The following is a 24,113-nucleotide window of genomic DNA, read 5'->3' as shown; positions in this document are numbered from 1 at the left end:
GAAACGGTCATCTTCGTATGCTTTATGAAATTGGTAATGGCAGACCTAAGATCCACCTGCCATATCGGTCACATCAGTTATTGATTATCGTAATCTTAAAGCTGGGTGGTCTTTCTTCCCAAATTCTTGGCCAAATGTTATGTGACTCGGCAAAGTCCAGGTTAGAAGATGAGTACTGAAGCTTTGTGGTGCCTGACTGACGGCTATAATCCATGATAGTGCCCCCAAAACTTAATTGTATGTAAGTAGGTAGTCCATTTTGCCCAGCTTTCAGTGCAGGAATAGAAGACAATAATCACTACCCTTACAATGAAAATCATTCAGTATGTTTACTAGTTCAGTGTAATTGCAAATAGCTATTCTACAATTTGAGGTTCTTTAACTGTCTGACTGTCTTTTAATCATTTACTATAAAATCAAGCATTTAAACTTTAGGTTGTGGTAAATTAAACAGTACACATTGCTTATATTAAAAGCTTGTAATTTCTTCTGCATTTGTCAAGGGCAGACAAGTGGAAAAAAAGAAACACATACTTGCAAACATAATGAAGTGTAGTGTATGTTTCTTACTAAAAGTGCTATAAAAACATGCCATTGCTGCTCCTGCATTTTTACGTTAACAGGAATATTTATATTGATGGCGTCTGAAGAGGATTTTACACTATTTAGTGTTAGACTTACCCTGTAAATATGTGTCATTTTATTAGCAATTTAAACTATTCTGGAATCTGTTTGTTTATATAACTGGAAGCAATATAGCTGCCAGCTGCAGCTGTAACAAATATTTATTTTGCAATGTAGAGGGCGGCATTTAACTACCGTGTCCCATCAGTGCAAGGATTTCCATTTGCGCAATGGGACTTTCACCCCTCTCCTTGAAAAAGACCATAGCCCATTGGTAGAACATCTGCTTTGTATGCAGAAGATCCCAGATTCAATCCTTGGCATCTCCAGGTAGGACTAGGATGGTACCCCATTTGAAACCCTAGAGAGTTGTTGCCAGTCAGCATACTCAATACTGAACTTCTAAGTTGTGACAAGTCATAGTTAGCAGCTTCATCCTAATGCAGCTAGGTATAAATTGTGTCAACCAGGATCACAGCTAGGTGCTGTTTCAGTTGCAAATTATGGGACAAAACGGCAAATTATGGTTTTGTCACAAATTGAAAACCAACTGCTTCTTATCTCTTGGAGGAGGAGGAGGGACCCTGCAAGCCTCAGGCTTGCTACAACTCATTTGTGATCATTGGAATTAAGCCTGTATCTCTTCTTTCACTTCAGTCATTATTTCCTCAGTTTTCACAAGCCCTGCAAATGTCCTTTTTCCTCCTCCCTCACCATCTGCCTCTCCCTCCTTAGTGCCAGCTTGTGTGCTGCAGCTGAAGAAACATTTTGTTCATTGGCCTTTTTAGATTCATTTAGCTGGAAGTACAAATCATTAGATAAATTAACGGCCACCAGAAGAGGAGGGTAGGGGTTGGTTCTGGAGAGCTGAGTGGAGGGCAGAGAGATAAGTGAGCAGAGTCCAGGGGTGCAAATTTTCTGCCTCCTGCTGCCATTCCTAATTTTGTGTCATGATAGAGCTGATTCTGAGGCACTATACCTGTAAATACCAGACACAATGGAATGACAGGACTAGAGGGCTATTGCCATCATGTCTTGTATGTGGGCTACTAGAAGGCATTTGGTTGGCTACTGCAAGAAACAGGATACTTGTCTAGATAGACCTTTGGTCTGATCCAGCAGGCATCATTTTATTTCTAAGTTATCTGATTAAAGGTTTTCTTATAGCTTAAAAGGTACCCTGAATAAAGAGACAACAGTTATTTGGTTTTTGGTTTTTTAATAAGTTAACTTCCTGGACCTTTTAAGAATTTTGTATGCCCATGGCTAGTACATTTAAGCATCAAATATTGTGTGCACGGAAGCAGAGTTCGATGGTGCAATATAGGCAAAATTTCACCAGTGTCAGGGACTGGGCAGAGGAGGAATGGTGGTGACCGCCTCCTCAGCCTGACAATTCCAGAGAAGTAGTTTGGAATTACAACAGGGGTTTGAAGGGTTTGAAGGAGGTCACAGCTCAGAGGAAGATGAGGGGAATAGTTGGGAAATAATGGGAGAGGAGGAGGAGGAGGCAGAGTTGGAGCCTCTGGCTGACACGTTATCACTAGAAAGCATTCCAGACCCACCATCTCCAAGAACCAGGTAAGCTTTAAAAGTAGGAGAGCAAAGAGCTTGAAGGCAGATGGCCCTAAGTGGCAACCGTAGAGGGGGGGTGCTGTTGACGAATGAGGAAGTGGGAGAGAAGGGGGTGGAGATTTACTCGGGACAGCACCATTATTCCAAGAGGCTGCATTCCCAAGCCTCTCTCTGCAAATATTGAATAAAAAGCAGATGGTAAGGACTTTTCCTTGTCTTATCCATTCCTGGCAACTTGCCAGCCATGGGGGATGGTTCCTCTGCTGCCTGACAACCAGAGAGATATAGCTCTCAGTATGCTGAGTTAGAGCTTCACTCTGATTGGCTGTAGGTACAGGTAGCCAGAAGTGGGTGGAGACAGCGCTTTGAGAGGGAAAGGAAAAAATCAGTTCCTGGAATTCAGCTCAATAACAGCATAACCTCTGAGCTGTGTAAAATCTGCCCTGAGGGAAAAATTTTAGCCAGAGAAGGCAGTCTCTGAGCGGGGGGTTAGCTTAAAGGACAGGGTTATTGTCTTTAAAGAGTATACAGACATGCAATAACTGGGAAGCTGAATTTTGGGAGAGGAGAAGTGGAGTTGTGAGGGAACACTCTACTTAAATCTCAATTCAGAAGGAAGGGAAAATATCTTCTAGTGAGAGAATAATCCCAAACCAGTTAGAAAGGGAGTGTGCGCTTGTCCCCTGGTCTGGTTTACTAAGTAAGTCTAATAGAGGAGCCTCAAGGTTGGGAATCTCAAGAACAGTAGGCAGTTTAGTACTAGTGTGGCCTGGCAGAAAGTACTGGCCTGTTTCAGAACCCGCAAGTTGTTGAAACCTAAATTGTGACACCTCTGATAAGCCAGTGTGGTGTAGTGGTTAGGAGCGGTAGTCTCATAATCTGGTGAACCAGGTTCGCGCCTCCACCCCTCCACATGCAGCTGCTGGGTGACCTTGGGCTAGTCACACTTCTTTGAAGTCTCTCAGCCCCACTCACCTCACAGAGTGTTTGTTGGAGGAAGGGAAATGAGATTGTTAGCCGCTTTGAGACTCCTTCGGGTAGTGATAAAGCGGGATATCAAATCCAAACTCTTCTTCCTCTTCTTCTTAAATGGCTGAAGTAAATCTAAGCTGTACACTTACCATTTTACCATCTTACTGAAAAGCCTGTGACTTTTACTGAATCCATAGAAAAATAGAATCATAGAATGGTAGAGTTGGAGGGGACCACAAGGGTAATCTAGTCCACTCCCTGCAATGCAGGAACCTTTCACCCAACATGGGGCTCGAACCTATGGCCCTGAGATTAAGAATCTCATGCTCTACCGACTGAGCTATCCAGCCTCAATATATATTGTATATATCGTTTACTGATTCTTTAAAGACTCAACTCCTGACAGACCACTTTTTACAATTCTAGTTGTGAAATAATAATAATAATAATAATAATAATAATAATAATAATAATAATAATAATTTTTATTTATATCCCGCCCTCCCCAGCCAAAGCCAGGCTCAGGGCGGCTAACAACAATAAAACAGTACAACAGTACAACACAACACAACACTCTAAAAGCATTCATTATAAAATTAATTCAAATCAAACCAATGGCAACCATTGGGCCAGAGCTCCGCGAAGATTGCCGAAGGAGGGAGTCAGGCTGCGCCCTGGCCAAAGGCATGGTGGAACAACTCTGTCTTGCAGGCCCTGTGGAAAGATGTCAAGTCCCGCAGGGCCCTAGTCTCTTGTGACAGAGCGTTCCACCAGATCGGAGCCACAGCCAAAAAAGCCCTGGCTCTAGTTGAGGCCAGCCTAACCTCTCTGTGGCCTGGGAACTTCAAGATGTTTTTATTTATTTTAAAGTGCCAGTTTTTTAAAAAAGGGGGTTGGCTGTACAGTGGTACCTTGGGTTACATACGCTTCAGGTTACAGACTCCGCTAACCCAGAAATGGTACCTCGGGTTAAGAACTTTACCTCAGGATGAGAACAGAAATCGTGCTCTGGCGGCGCGGCAGCAGCAGGAGGCCCCATTAGCTAAAGTGGGACTTCAGGTTAAGAACAGTTCCGGGTTAAGAACGGACCTCCAGAACGAATTAAGTTCTTAACCCGAGGTACCAATGTATTAAATAAAGGCTCACTGCATCTGTTCTGGGGCTAAGTTATATAGCCAAGAGACAATATTTCTGGGAAGGTGGGACAATATTTTAAGCCAAGCCTAAGAACTACACATGCTACCACAAGCGTGCGTAGTTCTTAGGCTTGGTTTCCCAGTATTGACCTCAAATCAGGGGGAAAGGTGCAGGGTCTGCCTCAGCAGTCATAAATGTACGAGGAGTAATATGATATACTACTCTGAAAGGGTATGCATGGCTAATGAAAAAAAAAATCTATTTGGTCAGTCTTGCTTAGTATGTGTTTCTGCTCTAATATAGAAATTCGGTGCATGCTTTGAAAGATGGCCTCATCATCATTCATCAAAAATCTCTTTTAGTTTATGATTGATATTTGAACTCAATATACAGATATGAGGAAGCATACCTTATTAGAGAGAAGCTCATGCTGCTGATGGATTTTCAGATCATGCATAATGCACTAGTATCTAGTAATAATACTAATATTGCATTACAAGGAGATGGTTCTTTTCATCTGATATATTCTCTGTCATTACCTGTTCTTGTCAAATCTTGCACACTTCCATACAAGCAGGCTCTGCCAGTGATTTAGCAACATACTCAACATTGACATAGGTCACAAATATCATTGCCCTAAGTTCCTTAATAAATTTGCACGGTGGAAAATACCTCATAATTGGTGTTACACAGTTAATTGAAGTCAAAATTTAGATAAGTTCTGAAACCATAATTGCTCACAGTGATTAAAAACTAGTCCTGAACATCAATTGAGGACATTTCCTTCCTCCTCATTGGCATATGTGCCACACCAATCCTTTGGTTAGTGCTTTAATTCCATTGGTTCTTCGTGATTTGGCTTTGTTTCTAGTGATATATATTTGGAATGATGCAAGTGTTGAAAAGAAATTATTTGTTTGGGAACCTTTGATATGTATTGTTTTCTTCAAATTCCACATGTGTTCTAGGATAGTATTTGGTGGCTTACCTTTTATGAAATTACCAAATCGCACAGATTCTCTCTCCACTATGTACACATACAAAAAGAAAGAATGGAGCTGTATTCTGGAGCATCTTAAGAGGGAAATGTATGAGTACTATCTGCCTACAGTACACCTGTTTTCATTGGCTCCCTCTTTCAATTTGGTGATTGTTAACAAGATTTATAATGTTATATGTTTGGGGAGAATGCTAGAGGGTTACTCAGAGTGCCACACTGTGGGGATATTTCCATATCTGGGGCTCAGATACAATCCACAATAGCCGATATCAATTTTTGTTTTTTTAAATGCCTATAATTCTGTGTACAGTTCATTCCATTGGTCAATAAGCACCGACAACAAGAAAATATTAAAACAGCATGACACAAAGCACAGTGCAAGATGACAAATACAGCAGTTCCAAATCTCTCTGAATTCCTTGCTAAGTTTCCGCAACTGAATTTATTCTAATTTTATCAAATGTATTACCAGTCAGAAAATTAGTCTTACCATTACCTCTAGCCAATAAATAATTATCAAAGTATGTTAATCTGTATACAAAGCTACACTGGAATGAGAGACTTTAGCAGTTTCCTCTTTGTTTTTTATAGCTTGCACATGCAGTGGACATGCAAATATTTGTCACATGCAAACAGGAAAATGTTTCTGCACAACTAAAGGGATCAAAGGAGATCAATGTCAACTGTGAGTACAAGTAATCAAGCTCTCAGCCATTTAAATGTATATTAAACTCTATTGCTACAATTGAGATTTGTAATTGGGAACCCTATGGTTTTCTCAGCCCCTTTTCTTCATCAATATTGTTTTGCAGCCTATACATGCTTAAGACTGCTTGCAACAGCTAGGACATGATGTGTGTGGGGAAATGTGCACAGAGCAACCCAGCTGAACTCCCCTGCTGCTCATTGTCTGGTGGTGGTGATGTCTCATAATGCAATGGCTTTATTAGAATATTAAATGTTTTGGGGGTATCTAGAAATGAATGCATATGTAGCCATTCTACATGAGGGTAGTTGTAACCCTGGCTTGCTGTGTTAATTACTCAGTTTGGGGTGGTGATACAAAATGCAGGGTTCACAGCACAAAATGAGCACCAAACTTTGGCATCATTTTGGAGGGGATCAAAATTTTTGGGGTTACACATGAATGCAGCTGGATAATAGAACACTTCCAGTACTAAATTACTCTTGGGTCAAGGTGTTCCTTAGATGTACAGCAGCATCAAGAGACAAAGTAGTTTTGTGAATCCTAACATTTTAGTAACGTCATCAGGATTGATGCAAAACACATCTCCTGTAGGCTTTTGTGCCAGGAATGTTACAAGGGAAGTGCCAAATATCTAATGTGGACATATCAGTAAGAAGCTGCTTGGCAGAGGACAGCTGGTTGCATGTCAAGCCCAATAGAGAGGGGAGTTTGGCTCACCTTGTAATGGGCTTAGCCCTTCTGAACTTGAGTGCTAAAGTCCCAATCGTCCTGTTCTGCAGCTACAGCCATCGTGTCCAAGTTGGAAGAGCTCAGCCTACTTAATTTGTCCCATACAGCTGTTAGAAGCAAACTTTTCATTTGTGCAAGACACACTTGTATAAAATGAATCAGGAGAACTGCATTATTGTTCTCTGTTCAGAAAAATTGACTTAGTTGTAGTCTCCGGCTGCTATTAAAAAAACCATTTTTTAAAATTAGAATTTTAATTAACACTACTTAGGAAATACGATGGTAAGGTTTAGTGTTTGTTACAGAGCTTGATCCTTTCTTTGTGCTGTTCCTCTCTTCCTCTCTCTTCCCCCCATACTGCCCCAATATCCATCTGTTCTATCACAGTCAAGAATGCTGTGCACACAAGCAAGTGCACATATGATTGCAACTTTAATTTGTTTAAAGCAGGGTAATCAATAGATTAAACTACGTATGTAATGTGTTGATAATTCAAATGAGAATATTAATGTGTGTGTGTGTGTGTGTGTTTTTCCTAAAGGCACATCACATACAAAATGATGTTCACAATTATGAAGGCACTAACAGTCATTTTCAATATTAGTTAATGTTATATTTGTTATGTTCTGCACTACTGCTGTTTGGACCATGAACTATATACAATACATGCTCAAATACTGGTAAACTGTAGCTAAGAATATAAATTGTTTCCCAGTTGTTGGGCAGGACATTGTGCAATCTCAGCAGCAAGCCCATAAATCTGTGATTACTAAAGTAAGGATTTCCATGAAAATTTCAAACTTTAGCTGTTCACTGTGTAAGTTAGATTTATATTCCTGTCAAGAATTGTATTGATTACAAAGTCATAGCTGCAGGGCAGAACATTGCTCCTCCCACCCCTCCCTCTATAACTGTTCACAGTGTGCAGTGAATACTGTGCCCTATGAAGAGAGACTTTTTAAAAATCAGAGAGGCTGTATAAAACAAATTATTTTAAACTGGAAGAGGCTGCAGAAGTCTAGAGGGAGAAAAATATGTTTATCCCTTTCAAGACATGAATGCATTCCTTTCAGAAGTGACTGGTTTTTCATTTCTAGTTTTAAAAAAAGAAATAAAATTAAGAGTTAAGAGTAATAATGTTAAATAATGTTTTTAATTACTGTACTGTGATTTGTAATATAAGGGCTTTCTAAATTAACAAGGCATATTGCTTAATCCTATTGGATTTCTGAGCTCAACTGCTAGTGGACAGTATCCTTTGACACCAATAACACAATTGCCTGAACATGACAAACGCCCTATGAATGATGCTGAACACTGCTTCTGCCTTGTGACACTCCAACTGTGTCTTATGCTAACCGTAGCTAAGAAGCCGTGCTGTGGTTTGAGCTCTGAGATATACAACAAGAAAACCTTGATTTATAGGTCTTGTCTACTTTTGTTTCCCATCTGCTCAGCATTCATGAGTTCATGCCTATCCCCACAGCACTCAGTGTGTGGGCTGTCAATGATCTGTCGAACTGTGGTTTCAGATCCTGGTTCTCATTGTCAGAAACAATTATCTTCTTTGGACAGGCTCGTGTTTAGATATTAAAACAAATCATGTTTAAGCAAAATGCAGCCTCCATGTGGGAGTTAAAACATTTCTGAACATTTTAACACGATTCGGGTTGATCATGTGAAGTCCCTAGCCCTATTCAAGCATGCTGCTCACTTGTACAGCTTACACATAAACAAAACATGTCGGAATACTGGAGACCTAGAAGGAGCAGCAAAGGAGCTGCCAGCACAGCTCTTATGCATTTGCTGCCTGAAGTTATCACCTCACTTGACCTAATAGTAGGGTAAGTGTTATTCTGCAAAAAAAGGCAAGGGAGATAGAAATGGGAAAGTGATTTGAAATAAAAGCAAGTGGCATATAGAGGGATTGAAGAATGGTAAAGGCAGGCCAATTAGAGCAAGTGAGGTGTAGGACCATGCTAAATGTTTTACTGTGGATATTTGGTGCAAAAAGTAGCACATCTGAGGGCACAAAATGTCTCCAGAAGCTTACATCATTTTTGTTTAAGGTGGTTCTGAGTGTCTTTCTTTGCTCCTATGCCCCATTTGTTATTGCCGTTTGCTATAGAGCATCTGTCAGCCAGGATTGTTACAGTTTCATTGTGGCTTACTATAGTACGGTATCCCCAGCTGCTTTAAGAAAGGGGGAATGTTCCTGTGCACACACTCTGCAGAAAGCACAAACATTTTTGCAAATAAATTTCTGAAAATGGTTTGGTTTGGGAGTGTTTGCAAACCATGCTCAGTCAGAGTGGTCCCATGTTTTGGCTGAGTCCCAATGGATGTGCAAGAGATGGCAGGTTCAGTGGGAAAGAGAGGGGTTTGGATGAGTTAGAAAGTAAGTAGGAAACTGGGAAGATGTGAAGTGCATTTTATGCAGAAGGAAGAGATTGGATATTTATTTATTTATATTTATCTATATTCCACATTTCTCAACAGAGCACTCAGAGCTTAAGGTGCCAGAAAATGCTGAATTTCTTATGTTGATTCTACATTGTCCTGTGACTTCCTTATCAAATTGTTTTTTATGCATTCTCATGGTACATCTTCACAGTTATATGGCTCAGCACAAATCTCAAAAGTACAGGAAGTGGCAAGAAGAGGTTAGACTGTACTGTATAGTATTTCCTGAGTCCATCCATTGCATGGACAGCACACTCCCCCAGTCTGACCCCATGAATCCTATAGCTTGGCCTGCCATATAGTTATTGCAAGCTCTGTGATTTAAGCTTCTGGGTGTCTATAATACATTGCTTCATCACATCAAAACGTTCATCCTATCCCAGGCTTCCTCAACCTTGGCCCTCCAGATGTTTTTGGCCTACAACTCCCATAATGCCTAGCTAGCAGGACCAGTGGTCAGGGATGATGGGAATTATAGTCTCAGAACATCTGGCAGGCCAAGGTTGAGGAAGCCTGCCCTATCCAAATGCAATACTGACAATACTGTCAGACATTTTGAAAAGACACTCACAAAACAATGTGAGCTGCTATTTGAGGGTTGGTGCTTTATTAAAGACTCAGAGTTAATGGACAAAACCATTTCCTGTTCTCAATTTACTTAACAATTTACTTCTTGTTCTTCTCCTATTGCTTGATTGTAGAGATGGGCTAAGATAAAACCGAAACTGACAAAAAATGTGGTCTATATGCACAGCTAGGAAATTTTTTACTTCAGTTAGATGAGGAAAAGAGAGAGCAATGCATGATGTAGAGACGTGCAGCCTCACCTCTTTGAATTTACTGCTTTCTACTGTCATTCAGGCAAAAGTAAAGAGGCCATGTTGTGAATCCATTCTTTAAGGAGTGAAGTGATGCAGAAACTGGATAAATAATATAGTAAACCATGGATAATAATTTGTTCACCATTGTGCACAACAACAGTTTTGAGAACAAAGACATGCTTTTTTTCTATCTCCATTGTGTTAATAGACATTAAAGATCATTTCAAGAAATCTGTTTTTCTTTTTCTCCCTTTGCCACTAATAGGACTAGCCAAAAATAACTTTGGTTTCTGTGCTTTATAGGGGTTTTACAAAGTCTCTGTTTAATAACACAGGATTGCTCTCCATTTGTGGGGCTTATTTTTTCTTTTGTAAACTGCTTTGCCAAACATGGTAAAACAATTCTCTGAATTTTCCTTTTGAAATCTGTGATTAGACTTGCCTTTGTGTTTGACATTGTAAAACTGCATTTCATGTTCTGCCTTTTCTCCTCATCTAGTCAGTGACCTTAAGTCAATCTTTCCCTCTCTCCCCCAGTGCAAGTTACATTAACATAGCTGATGTTTGTGCATATTTTCCTTTCAGCTATTTTGTGCATTTCAATTACCTTTATTATTTCATAGACAAACATTTGTCCGTAAAATTTCTTTTTTCTTAATGTCAACAATACTAGGAAATGCTCATCAGCTTGTTATAATGAGCTGGTCAGGACATCATGATAGACTATGGTTTATCATGACAGGAGCAAGAGACAGTGAGGCTTGGGCTTGCACATCCATGCATCCCCCTGAATCCTCTTGTGTGCTGCTTTGGATGATCTTCAGATTCTACACAGACTGCAAACATCATATCTAAATGCATAATAAAGGAACCTGGCCCTTTTTAAAATACCAGTTGAAGTGATGCCCCAGCAAAGGAAGGCCATCACATTTGCTTGTTTCAAAAGAGCCATAGCTAAACTTAACACAGTTTGTCAGATTGAGACAAACAATAAACAGCAGTTAATCTAAAACAGAAGAGGTGTTTTTTAAACAAAAAATATATTTTGTAATTAGTTTCCTTTATCTTTTGTATCAATTAACATGTTCGTTAAAGTGCAGAGTCTCAACATGAATTAATATAATAGAAAAAATAGAATAGGTGGATTTTCTAATGAAACCTGAATTCTAATTAATTTCTTATAAAAGAAAAAAAGAGTAAGTTTCTCTTCTCTCCAAGCCTGCACTGTATATTTGGGTGCACACCTTCTTGTCCCAGAATATGTGGCTAAACAGCACCTAATTGATGCTCCCTTCAGTCTCTGTTGTAGAGTTTGAACAGTGGATAACAAAATGCTATATTTAGCAATAACAAAATCTGATTTACTTCTCATTCAGTTGAATTTTCATATTAGAAAGAGCATGTGTGCATTTTGTGATGATGACTGGCATAAACCAATGTTTATCATTGATTAACCAGATTTGGCATGACAGAGCAAAGGATAGCCAGTGTTAAGCCAGCTATTGCTTAACTGACAGGAAGGATAATGCACAATGATTCTAACATTCCTGTTGTTGTTGTTTAGTCATTTAGTCGTGTCCGACTCTTTGTGACCCCATGGACCAGAGCATGCCAGGCACTCCTGTCTTCCACTGCCTCCCGCAGTTTGGTCAAACTCATGCTGGTAGCTTCGAGAACACTATCCAACCATCTCGTCCTCTGTCGTCCCCTTCTCCTTGTGCCCTCCATCTTTCCCAACATCAGGGTCTTTTCCAGGGAGTCTTCTCTTCTCATGAGGTGGCCAAAGTATTGGAGTCTCAGCTTCATGATCTGTCCTTCCAGTGAGCACTCAGGGCTGATTTCCTTAAGAATGGATAGGCTTAATTCAAAAGCATCAATTCTTCGGCAATCAGCCTTCTTTATGGTCCAGCTCTCACTTCCATACATCACTACTGGTAAAACCATAGCTTTAACTATACGGACCTTTGTTGGCAAGGTGATGTCTCTGCTTTTTAAGATGCTGTCTAGGTTTGTCATTGCTTTTCTCCCAAGAAGCAGGCGTCTTTTAATTTCATGGCTGCTGTCACCATCTGCAGTGATCATGGAGCCCAAGAAAGTAAAATCTCTCACTGCCTCCATTTCTTCCTCTTCTATTTGCCAGGAGGTGATGGGACCAGTGGCCACGATCTTTGGTTTTTTTTTTATGTTGAGCTTCAAACCATATTTTGTGTTCTCCTCTTTCACCCTCATTAAAAAGTTCTTTAATTCCTCCTCACCCTCTGCCATCAAGGTTGTGTCATCTGCATATCTGCATATCAATTGCAAAAATAAATAAATCTGTGTCTCATTATACAGAAATACCAAATTAGTTTATACACTGCCCATCCCTCCCTTTGCACACCCATTTAATGCTATGGAAGTTCTTCTAGAAATTAAGCCAAGCCATGTCAAGTCCAGCGGCAATAAGGAGATACTTAATTCAACTGGAGTAGTTTTTCTTTCTTGAAAAATTTGTGTCTTGTTAATGGCACTGTTAAATCTCAAACAATTAAAATGAACAGCCAAGGCCCTGTCATATCCCCTTTACTTGGCAATTTATCAAGCAAGAAATACTTTCGGGTTTATTTCAAAGGAATTTTGAATAATCAATGTGATTGTTTGCATTTTTCTTATCTGCATTCTGTATATAATCTCTGCTCCCTGGGTATTTGTCATAAATGTAGGACACTAAAAGTTGTGCCATAAGGACACATGGGAGTTGAAGGTGCATGATACAAATGTATAAAAGTATAAATGAATGAATGAATTCATCCAGCCAAGCTGCTGAACAGTGAATGAAACTGGAAGAGAAACAGGGGTCATTACAGGTCACCAAGCCTATAAAAATGTTGTTAACAATTCCAAATTCTAAGATGTTTTCAGCTGAGCAAAGGTCCAAGGCTTCTTTAAAGTGCCCCTTTTGCTTGATGAACATGGGTCCCCCATGCCACTTATTGTAAACATTCATCTCTTGCAAAAAGCTCATGTGGCAACTTCAGAATGTGGAGAAATAACTTTCTGAAGTAATGGCTAGAAATCGTGGTATTTGTGTGCTTTAACTGGAATTCTAACAATCTGTATCAAGCTTGTTTAGTGTCATAACCAGTTTGTAATTGTTGGGGGATATGGTGCTTTCCTAGTCAGTGGAAAATGCAACAGAAAAACAGTAACAGTTATGTCCCTGTGGGTAGCTGGCGTCGTAATCTCCAGAAGTTTCTGGGACTACAGATCTAATCATCCCTGATGATTGGCCATGCTGGTGGGTGCTGATAGATGTTGGCATCAAGCAACATCTGGAGGGCAACATGTGGACTACCCTTGCTGTTCACTGCTTAATAGCTGAGTGCTATTCATGAAGTGCTAGGGCAGCATGGTGTTTGTGTCTTTCCACAAGAGAGTTGTCAGATTATTGTTTAGGTCAGTCATTAAGGGATGATTCATATGTCCATGTACTTCACTTGACTTTCAGCTCTTGTTCATTCTGAATGTATTAACAGTTTCCATTACAATGTTTTCAGTTATTGTAGTGCTACGGCTTGTAAGCTCATACTGGGAGTCATTGCTGGGGAAGAGCCACAGTATTTTCCTGCTCCAACTTTCAATAAGCTTTGAATAAGAACATAAGATTAGCAAAGTTTCGTTAAAATCACAACCAAAAAAATTAGGAAACAGTTAAACACTTAATTTAATATGCTTCAGTATGAATAATGTAGTTCTTAACTTTGGAATTCTTCTCCCCACTGTCTCCCTCCCCCATTTTCAGACTGAACGTCAGCTGAGGGTTTATGTTTTGTTTGTACTGGTCTATGCATCAAATACATTGTAGGATGCTCAATATAACTACAACAAAAAAGAAGAAAACAATATGCACTTTATTTATTTCAGGATTTATAAACTGTTCTACATTAAAACAATACCAAAGTGGTGTGCAAAAATAGAACATAAAATGCAATACAAATAAGAAAACAATGCTAAAAACATGAAACCAACAAGAATTAAAAACTACAAAATAAAAAGAACTGATCCATGAATTAGAAAAAAGGAAAAGTTTTCAACTAACGTCAAAAACAACAGTATTGGGACTTCCATGCAAATTGTATTATAAAATCCATAAACAATCAGAAATACTTTAAAACACAGACTATTTTGTATAAGAGCTGACATGTCTTAGCCATGGAAAACTGTAGGTTTCTTTTTCTATGCTGAATGTGGATGATGTAGATCAATAGGATCAGAGGTAAATGAAGCCTGTTATAAAGTTTTCACTGCTTGTGTGCTCCAGTGCATAGTGGTATGTAATTTATTTATTATTTTTTTGATTCCCAATGAAATACTGGCTCAACAACAAATTTCCTAATAGTTGTTTCTCTTTAAATAAAGACAGAAAACATACTCTCTTATTTTTTAAAAAAGAGTCTGCCATTTGGCTTGGTTTTGTTGTTTTTATCGGTTCCTGTGTAAAAATATGATTCAGTGAATTGTGGACTGTATTTAAAACTTTTCTGACATTATAGTTACTCTGTTATTTCATAGTTAATCAATATGTTGTATAAATTGGTTTTCAGTAAAGCCATTTGTTGAGCTGGCAGATTGTTCTAAATTAAGGGGGGGAAGTCTTCTTAGAAAACTATTTTTCTAACAATTGGAAGTAGTTAGAAAAAATGAAATATTACTGAAAACATAATTTGATTGAATGGATCTATAGTGGTGATATGAAAAGTTAGACCTCTGCCAAGGGCCTATATAAACTGCAAATATACCTCCTGGGTTAATAGTCCCAGAAGGAAATTATAAAATTCTAGAGCAAAGCTTCCACTTGTTTGGGTATGAATAGGCAATGTACTGGGGGATGTGGATAGTCCTGTGGTCTAAACTACTGAGCCTAGGGCTTGCCGATTGGAAGGTTGGCAGTTCGAATCCCCGCAACAGGGTGAGCTCCCGTTGCTCGATCCCAACTCCTGCCAACCTAGTAGTTCGAAAGCACGTCAAAGTGCAAGTAGATAAATAGGTACCGCTCCGGCGGGAAGGTAAACAGCGTTTCTGTGCGCTGCTCTGGTTTCACCAGAAGCGGCTTAGTCATGCTGGCCACATGACCCAGAAAAACTGTCTGCGGACAAAGTCGGCTCCCTCGGCCAGTAAAGCGAGATGAGTGCTGCAACCCCAGAGTCGTTCGCAGCTGGACTTAACTGTCAGGGGTCTTTTACATTTACCTTTAGGCAATGTAAAGGGTCTGATGCAAATCTGTACCTGAAACTGTGGAGAGACAGTATTAGGCAAGATGGGCCCAGTGGTCTAACTTGGTATAAGGCAGGAATAGCAGGTCAAGAGTACAGGGCCTTGAACCCATATATGTGAATAAGGAAGTCTGGAGTGGTGCCCTGGGCAGATGCCCTAGACTCTGAGCTTGCTTTCTTTCTTTCTTTCTTTCTTTCTTTCTTTCTTTGGAACATAACTAAGTTTGATCCATTAATTTCTGTGGGTTTACTCTGAGTAAAGTTTAGTTGAATACCATCCCTTTTATTTTAAAATGCAGCTATACTAAGTCAGATATTAAAAAAATACAAAACTAGAGGAATGTCTTTTATGTTGCTCTCTAATTCTTGGGAAGCAGGTAAATTGTCTTGCTTGTGATTTTAAACTTGCTTGGAAAACTGTGATTTTAATAATTGCTTGTATGTTCTGGCACATGCACACACACAAACAGAAGGACAGCTGGGAAGGGGTGAGGAAGCATTCCTTCTCTCAAGTCTGTTCTATCATTTTTCCTAGGCACCCCCAGCCAAGGGGTTAATTCTGTATTGACAAACATACAAACTCCCATGGTGGCCCAGATACATATGTACACACACTTCTAGCCTCTAGGCAGCTGTCCTCAGGTCTGTGCCCTGAGGAGCAGTTGCCTCCTAACCAACTTATGTACCATCATTTGACAGGGTGTGCGTGTGCAGCCTGAGGCTTCTCCTACATGGAAGCCATCACCCCTCCTGGTTCTAGGATTCAGTGGGGTAGGGAAGGGAAGGGAAGGGAAGGAATTCAACTGGTGTGTCCCTCACCTGTACAGCCTTTTCCTCTTGACACTTCCTGCACACTCATCTCTGACTCAGATGGCTGTGACCATTACACACACACCCCGCCGCTTCTGCCTTATGGGTGGCACCAAACCATATAAATCATTGGCCTTCTCTCCTAGGTCAATCCCCTGGCCTCTTGCCTCTGTTAGACACTGGTCAGAGTCCTTCCAGTCCCTGACATTCATATTCGGAAAGTGGAACAAAAGGAGCTAATAAAGAAACACTAAGTTGGATTGGTATTGGTGAAAGGATGTGTTTATTAGTAAGCTCTTGGAGTAGCAAAGAAATGCTTTCTTTTTATGGCCTCTAATGGATGCAGTGTGCATCAACCTACTGCTATTTTCATTACCCTTTCCCCCCTCTCTTTTAGGCAGTAGTGTGAAGTGTGAATAAAGAATGTTTTAGCTATAGTGTTCATCTTTCTGCTTGAAGACAGAGAGTAGCCTTTCATGTTACGTTTCCATCTTGTTGCCTGCTATCATTAATACCACTTGCTCTGGTGCTCTTCAAATGTATAAGAAAGCCATTACATAACGGGTCTGTAGTAATTAGGCAGTGATAAGAAACGGGTTTCACTTTTTGACAAATACAAAATGGGCAAAAGCAAAACTTTCTTTGTTATGTTTTTCTGATTTCTTTTAGTTTTGCACTTGTGCGCTGATATTTATTTGAGAAATTCTTAATTGGTACTAAAATCCATTCATTCTGGCATAGATACTATTTGTTTTGACCTTACTGCCTTTTTTAATTGCCTACAAAGATGCCAGTTGCAGCCTACTCCTTCCATATATATCAAAATGATTAGTCTGACATTAATAAACTTAGCATAGTGTAAATTGGACTTCCACTATTCAGATGAGAGAAAAAGAAAAGACAAAACTTTAACCCCAGGATCATTAAGCAAGGTTATAGAGATATGAGAATAGAACTCAACTCTACACAATAAAAAATAATGGTATAAAATGACTTCATTTTAAGTACTATGCTCTGATGGTTGTTATTCTCAAGGTTTGATATAAAAATATATAAAATACCATTGGAATGAAACTCTTCTCAGTTACAAGCCTCCATGTTCAGGCATTGTCCCAGACACCATTTCCTTTGCATATAGGTGGGAGGAGGAACTGTCACTTGCAAGCACAAAAACTTGGATTTCCACTGGGTTTTCTCACTGAAAAGAGAAAATATATCCTGTGACTGAGAGGTACAAGAACTCTGGGTGCATGAATCTGATTGATTTTCTTTTTTGCCAACACAAGCATCTAACCACAATCAAAAACTTTCTTCTGTCTGGCATTGTCCTACCTGTAACCTTATCAACATTCATATGCATCTTTTAACATTAAGTTGTTCCACTTCTATACTGCATGTGGGATACTCAGGTATGGAATGGACTCCAGACGAGTTGCCCTGATTGGCAATTCTTGTGGGAAATATTTATTGTCCCATCACCAGTTGCTTAGCATTCAACTTTTTGTGTTGCAGTAGCCTCTTAGCCTGAAATGAATTACCTTGGAGGGCGGGTGTTCATCCCCTGCAAACCTCAGAGCTACCCCAAGTGTGCCGATAACTCCCTTATGTGTAAGGGTTGTGTGGTTTTGGCTACATGTTTAAGAGCAAGCAAAGACTTGAATTAGAAAGAGGGAATTATCATTAGGAACATTCTGTGACTGGTCTACTTGTGTGAGCAGCATAGCATCAGTGTTACCAACTCAGACAAGATCATGACACCATTTACATGTTGGGAAAACAGCTACAAATGCTTGTAGCTGTTCATTGAGAGGGGGACTCAGGCAGTGATAGCACATATGCTTTGTCTTCATGCTGTTCTATGTTCAATCCTTGTTGTGTCTAGATGGGGCAGGGAAAGATTGCTGTATAAAATAATGGATACCCACTTCCAGTTAGTGAAGACAATACTGAGCTAGCTAGAGTTGGTAGTATGACTCAAGTATAAGGTAGCTTCCTATTATTACGATGCGAGTAGGATGTTTTCCACAAGTTAAATGTCAATGTCAAAAGCAATTCTATAGAAATAAACAGATTAATTGGTGTTAGTTCCTCTGTTTCTAGGAAACAGTGTCTGAGACTACATTCAATAAAATACACAGTATAAAGTATGGTGTATTTGGGTTTCCCCCCTGAGAACTCAGGGAATGTGATAGAAACTCTCCCAAGCTCTTCAGCTCTCAGAATGGGAAAACATAAACAGCAGTATCCTGTTTGGTGTGGGTGTGCAGGAGATGAGGTTGATTGTACTGCTGCCAGTATGTTTGTTTTGCTTTATTGATGAAATGGTGTTCTTGGCTACACTCATTGCCCACATTATCTTGGGTGTTAGCTATTTGTTTTTATGCAGAGGTAGATTTTGTGGTGATTGTATCTTCCTTATTGAAGGTTGAATGATTTATGCGAGTGTCTGAAAAAGGAAAGGTTGTGGGGTGTGTGTATTTTAATTTTTAAAAAAAAATCTGTATATGTCTAAAATGTCTAACTATAACTTTATTTAACTAGATAACCTAGAAAATACCTGGAAACTGAAAGTTTGGATACTTTAATGGTCAGGTTCTGGTTTTATTTATATTTCCATGTTTATGTAGTTTGAAAATTGATCCATAAAGCAATCTGAATGCTTAATAAAACTAATTTTCTTGTCAGAATTATGTAGATGATACCCTAGGGGACCTAATGACCTTGTTGATATAGCCCATGACTAATGCTTCTCCAAGACTTAAGTCTAATCACAATCATAACAGTCTGAGTGAAATCTTTATCCACAGGGATCCAATCATTTGAACTTCGCCATTGCCCTCCTATAGCACATGGTAATTAGTCCTTCATATAAGAAATTGGTTTAATCACAGTAGAACTTTCCTCTTTAATACATATTATTTCATATGTTTTAAAAGGGGGAAATAGCTAATAGCGCTATTATGGTTAGGAGATTTACTTTTCTCCTACAAGGTAAAAGCAGCTGCCCAGCACCACAAGTCAGACTGGGGTTGGAATGTTCAGGAACGAGTAGTTAGCCCTTTCCCCAGCTTCCTGATCTGGATTACCTGCCCTTATAGCTATTCGTTCTGCTTTATACCTACATTTTTTTCCTTGGGGAAAATAACAGATTGGGCAGCAATTAAGGAATCAGGGAAACAATTTGAGCAGCTTGTGGTTACGCTGACCTTTGTGGGTGGGGGAAACACAGGAAATCTTATCACAAGTTTCCTGATGTCACATCTAGCTTGGCCCTTAGATTTGCATTTTTAGAGAAAGTAGGACTAAATATTGGAACAAATTCTGACTTTTCTTGGCCAAGATTTCCCCCAGTACATATGTTGTAAGTATTTCCATGCATGCAACGGGGAATATTTTCTTAGAAACCATCATGTCTTCAAGGAGACACTTTGGAAAGATCTCAGGGGTATGTGAACCTACTGATGAAAGACCCTATTAACAGAATGCTGCCTTCAGAGCTTTAGCTCTTACACCTGTGCCATACGAAAAACAATGAAGGGACTATTTTCTGCTTAGAAGAATATCTGTAGTCCCCTGTGTAGATATAATAAGAAGATCCCTTCAACCTTTCCAATGTGTGTTCAGTGAAACTAATTGATTACCAGTATTTATAGAATGGAAATAGGTGTTAAAACTTTTGCATAAATCAGATTAAGTTCATTTTATATATGCATGGTGTGTGTGCCTCTGATGTAAATGAACCCCCCCCCCCAAGTTTCTAATTTGCAAGTTAGCCATCTTGTAATAATCAGAAGCATCCCATTTGTGCATTGTTATCCTCATAAATACTTCAATGGGTTGGAATGTAGATTGAGCTTTTGCACATGCTCAGAACATGATTTTAATTTAATTATTGTCCAAGTCAAGGACACTAAACGTTTATTTTTAAGATTCCAGGGATCTATAGGCAAGCATAAGAAAGCTTCTAACCCGTGCAACATGAGAGCTCTGCAATCCCTAGAGCTTATCTGGAACCAACCACAGGGAATATTCTTGATTCAACTTAGTTAAATAATTGAATTTACACAGCCTTTGTGGAACAACGTGTTTGACCTCACCACCACAATCTAAAAAAGTCAAGGAATTAGGGATTTGGGATGGGCAGGAAAAGAGAGCAGGAAAAGATGTTCTGCCTAAGATTCAGCATAGTCAAATGGCTAAGCTTCATCTGCTTGGTCAGACAACACGAGATAATGCACATTTCCAGGGCCCAGCAATTTCACTGGCTTTGCTCCCAGGTAACCCTGTGATGGCTACCAAATCTGTGATAATTATGCAGGGATTTTGGCAAAAGCAGATGAAATTTTGAGGGATAATTGAAACCAGTAAGGCAGTATTATAAGATGTAGGAGCTAGGATTTCATAAAAGTTCAGGCAGGGGAGCTGACAGCCTATTCAAATTCTTAAGAACTGCAGGGAAAGAATTTGAGCTCCAAGGGGCCACTACTTGCTACCTTGTACTGAACAGGAAGGTCAACTTCCCACTCCCTGGGATAGGATGCAATAGCAGACAGTCATGGGAACTGAGATCTTAGAGCATTCAAGTGGAGCTCTTAAAGGGCTTAATTCCCTTTATTTGGGCGAGCAGTAATATCTAATGACAACCATTTGAGCCTGGAGAGAACTCTTGGGGGAAAAATATGTGTACCACCCACGCTGAGGTCTCTGAATAACACTGTAATTTAAAGAGCCAGTTTCAAGCTGACCAGAGGAAAGTTTTCCCATCACCAATTTTGATGCATTTTAAAATGCCTTTTTCAAAGAGTCTCTGCAGTACAAATGTTAAAAATGGATGATGTGTAGATCAAACACAAAATATTCCATTATGCCTTCAGTTTATGATTTTGTCTGTTCTGTCACTTCAAGCAGGGGTTGGGCTTACTGTGAGAATGCAAATTAGAGCAAAATTCAACCAAGGACTCTGTTTTCATCCTCTTTTCTCATCCTGGCATCTTCAGGTAGAACTGAGAGGGACCCTCACTTGAAACTCTGGGGAGTCACTATCAGTCAGTGCAGACAATACTGAAGTAGATGGACTAATGGTACCTAGGTTCCTATGTACATTCTTTCGTGTAGCTGTTAGATTAGTCCCCATCCCCCCAACTCCCATTGTCTTCCCCTGTTGTCTTTTCTTTTTGTGTTTTTTGGGGGGGGGGAGTGAGAAAAAAGTTGGAGAAAGGAACTGTGCATAAACCTTTTTTTTTTTTGGTAGCATAGTTTTGTATTTATATTCTTCTTTAAACTGTTTAACATGGAGAACTGTGCATATTCTGGCATGCTATCTAGCAGAGCCTGTTAGCCCATGAGGCAGACTGCGGCAACCGCCTCAAGTGGCAGAAGCCTACAAGTTAGTGCCGCTTGTAGGTGCCCCACCCAACCCGCCGCCTCTGCAGTTGTGGAGAAGTGGCATCAGCAGTGGTGGCAGTTTCCTGTGAGATTTCTGGATTCTGCTACGTAACCTAGATAAAGGAGGCTTCGTGGGGGTGGCAGAATTGTGACACCTTCACATTTTGCCTCAGGCAGCAAAATGGAACATACTGCCCCTGGAAACAAGTAATATTAAATTGTAAGCATGAAGAACATGTTCTTACATTAAAAAATAACTTGTGTTCAAAGCTGCTACATCCTTTAGCAGGATGAAAGAAAATGATTTTGCCCCTGAATGATATTGAGAATATATACATGAACACATTAATCTGACAGCTCTTAAAACAAAAGCTCAAACACTTGCTATGTAAACCAGACCAAAGAAGAGTTTGTTGTGTGGTTGTAGAATATTCTGCAAACATTAAATAATGATAGAGTGGATTCTCTGGAATGTTTTCATGCAGAACTTGCCAAGAGAGCTTTTCCTTTCCCAGAAGCAATTTCCCCTTCAGCTATTTCACTACTGATTTTATACAAAATATTTGTTTTCCTATATAGTAGTCCTCATCCATCACTGGAGACAGTGCTTGAGGTGGCATTAACTCAGAGTGCACTTTGTTACATTCCAAATATTATTATTATTATTATTATTGCATATCTTTGTTTTGAAGGTGGTTTTTGAAGCTAAAATCCTGAACCGGGAAGCTTTTAGATGCAAGAAGGCTTTTATGGGGGTGAAGTGGGGGTAGGGGGTTCCACTACAGTTCTTTTCACTGCCCATTTATCTGCTCCTGAAAGTTGGGGGGGGGGCTTCCATAGCAGGATTGAGTGGAACGTGAAGGGCTGCATTTGCAAAGAAAAGTGCTTGTGAATAAAGCAAGTCCTTTTTAAAAGGCCAGTGCAATGCAACTGAGCTGAAAACAAGTAAAGCTGTTTTACAGCATTGCTGAACTTGTGTGACTTCAGAGCTAAGAGTTTTATACTTTCTTTTATTTAAAAAGGGGGAAAGAAAAAGTAAATTGTCTAAATACAACTACTAAAAATAGATGTTAATATGTTTGGCTTAGGAAGATTTTGGCATGCAGAACTAATTTAATTCAAATAAAGATAAAAGTCTTTAAGTGTCCTTAGAGCCTGTTATTTATGATGTGTTTAGAAGTTTCAGGTGTTTCAACAATCATACAGTGAAGGCAAAAAGAAAGGGACTGGGTAGACTGATTGAGGCAGACACAAGCTCAGTTCAGAGTTGTGTGTAGAAGCTCGAGATGTTAACTGGACTGGAGGTGGTTGAGAGGCAGAGGAAAAGCAAATGTTTTGAGCCCTCAGTTGCTTCTATTGCAGACAGAAGAGAGTTCTTCACTGTGAAATCTACGCCATGGATACATGGTTCTTCTGGATGTCCTCTGTGCCAGAAAAAGGTGTAGTTCTTCTCTCAGAGGCTGCCAGTCAAAGTGACTCTGGTCCTCTGTACAGTGGCAATGTCAATGTTAAGCGTTTTCAGCTCATGGCCAGTGATGCCCATCTTCTACACATGTAATGCCTAGGAGACCTGGCAGGCTGTAAGTCTATACCCTTCTTTAATAAAGCAATAGAATTGATCACTCTGGTGTTTAAGGCATCATTCTTCTGTATACCTGCATCTAACCACTCCCACAAGCCCTCTGTTGGGCCTACGGTTCAGAAAAGTTGTTGACCTGCCACAGATTAGTGGACAAGCCAGGACACATGGTCCTGACATTCCAGCTTGCTAGGTGGAAGAGAATTGGTTTCTTTTCTGTTTTGCTGGTGCAGTAGTTCAGTCCTCTTGTCAAGTGATAATCTGAGCTCCAAGCACCCACTGAAGCAGGTGGACAGTGGTGGGTCAACACTTTATTGACTGGCGGCTGCCAGGCTTAAGGCGGATTGTGCCCAGTATGTATTGTGCCCAGTACGTTTCTGGGCACAATTCAAAGTGTTGGTGCTGACCTTTAAAGCCCTAAAAGGCCTCTGCCAGTATACCTGAAGGAGCGTCTCCACCCCCATCGTTCTGCCCAGACACTGAGGTCCAGCGCCGAGGGCCTTCTGGTGGTTTCCTCACTGCGAGAAGAGAAGTTGCAGGAAACCAGGCAGAGGGCCTTCTCAGTAGTCGCGCCTGCCCTGTGGAACGCCATCCCATCAGATGTCACAGAAATAAACAACTATCAGACTTTTAAAAGACATCTGAAGGCAGCCCTGTTTAAGGAAGCTTTTAATACTGGATGAATCATTGTATTTTAATATTCTTTTGGAAGCCACCCAGAGTGGCTGGGGAAACCCAGCCAGATGGGCAGGGTATGAATAAATTACTATTATTATTGTTATTTTTATTAACCTGACCAGTGAGACACAATGATTTCTCCCACCAACAAAGACAACATAGCACTTGTACCGTATTCCATTCAAGTTGAGCTTATAACTCATAACTGCTGCCTCCTGCATTGATTTTGCTATGTTTGCAGCACCAAAGTGACCTCACCAGGGCAGTATGTATGGAGGTCCTGGGCCACCCAGACGACACCCCCCCCCCCGGCTTGGCCTTATTGATGTGGTCCAAAGGAAAAGAAAGAAATACGTTTAGCACCAGCTTGACTGCAGGA

The 24,113-nt window shown here is 40.0% G+C and overlaps 1 protein-coding gene across 3 annotated transcripts in view; it reads left to right on the top strand.

Moving 5' to 3' along the window:
- ATRNL1 (attractin like 1) overlaps positions 1-24,113 on the top strand; it is a 514,893-nt gene that overhangs the window by 150,897 nt on the left and 339,883 nt on the right. For all 3 annotated transcript variants that reach the window (XM_081863641.1, XM_081863642.1, XM_081863643.1), the window contains exon 20: positions 5,900-5,993. In XM_081863641.1, coding sequence (XP_081719767.1) covers positions 5,900-5,993 — 94 coding nt within the window. The remainder of the gene's footprint in view (positions 1-5,899; positions 5,994-24,113) is intronic.

Source organism: Podarcis erhardii (genome assembly GCF_964252035.2).
Source record: "Podarcis erhardii genome assembly, chromosome: 5".
NCBI classification, from domain to species: domain Eukaryota; kingdom Metazoa; phylum Chordata; class Lepidosauria; order Squamata; family Lacertidae; genus Podarcis; species Podarcis erhardii.
The sequence above is the reverse complement of the archived record's forward strand: the minus strand, read 5'-3'. Positions and strand labels throughout refer to the sequence as shown.